The 744-nt window shown below is 65.7% G+C and overlaps 1 protein-coding gene across 1 annotated transcript in view; it reads right to left on the reverse strand.

The window, feature by feature from the left end:
• The window catches only part of Dact1 (dishevelled-binding antagonist of beta-catenin 1), an 8,318-nt gene extending 7,884 nt beyond the window's left edge, over positions 1-434 (reverse strand). Inside the window, exon 1 of the mRNA XM_013013950.1 lies at positions 333-434. Within this exon, the coding sequence (XP_012869404.1) occupies positions 333-434 (102 nt within the window). The remainder of the gene's footprint in view (positions 1-332) is intronic.
• Between the last annotated feature and the right edge of the window lie 310 nt (positions 435-744).

Consider the following 744-nt stretch of genomic DNA (forward strand, 5'->3'; position numbering starts at 1 on the left):
GCACCGCGGCTGGGGGCGCAGGCGAGGAGCGCTCGGATCCCGCGTGCTGCAGCCGGCGGGAGCGCACCCGGACCGGGTGGCGCCGTCTGCTGTCACCGCGCGTGCAGAACCCCGGCCCCGAAGCTGATAACCGCCTGCCCGAAGCTCCTTCACCCGCTGTGGCCCGTCCGCTCCGCCCGGCGCCTGCCTCCCCGCGCCGGCCCGCACTCCTAGCCTCGCTCCCCAGCCGCCCCTCGACTGTCAGGAGCCCGCAGCCCGCCTACTCCGCGCGCCCGGCTGCCACGCCCCCGTCAGGCCACGCCCCTGGCCACGCCCCCTGCTCCTCGGCCCACCCCCCTCCGCTCCCGCACCCCGCTGAGCCCCCTTTCCCATTTACGGCACCCAGCTTTTCCTGCTTCCTCCTTTGGTTCTTTCCCAGTGCCCGAAGCCCGCATCTGGTTACAGCCGCCTCACGGGCAGGGTCCGCCGAAGGGCACGCAGCTGGGCTCCCGAGAACTTTCCGAACTTCTACCACGTTGCCGCCCACGATCTTAATCGATCACTTTTCCCCGCACACCCACTCAGGTCCGCGGACCGATCGAGGTTTCTTTCACTCGGTCCAGCCATTTACTCGGAACGTATTTGAGTGTTTGGCGAGTTGGAGGAGGGAGGGGCGCAACTCCTTTCATAAAGGAAAGCAATCTGAAGTACAACGCCAGGTTGTTCCGAACCTCTGACTTACTGCTCTAATTTTTTTTTTTTTTT

This window comes from Dipodomys ordii, unplaced genomic scaffold (assembly GCF_000151885.1).
Source record: "Dipodomys ordii isolate 6190 unplaced genomic scaffold, Dord_2.0 Scaffold2, whole genome shotgun sequence".
In the NCBI taxonomy this organism is placed as follows: domain Eukaryota; kingdom Metazoa; phylum Chordata; class Mammalia; order Rodentia; family Heteromyidae; genus Dipodomys; species Dipodomys ordii.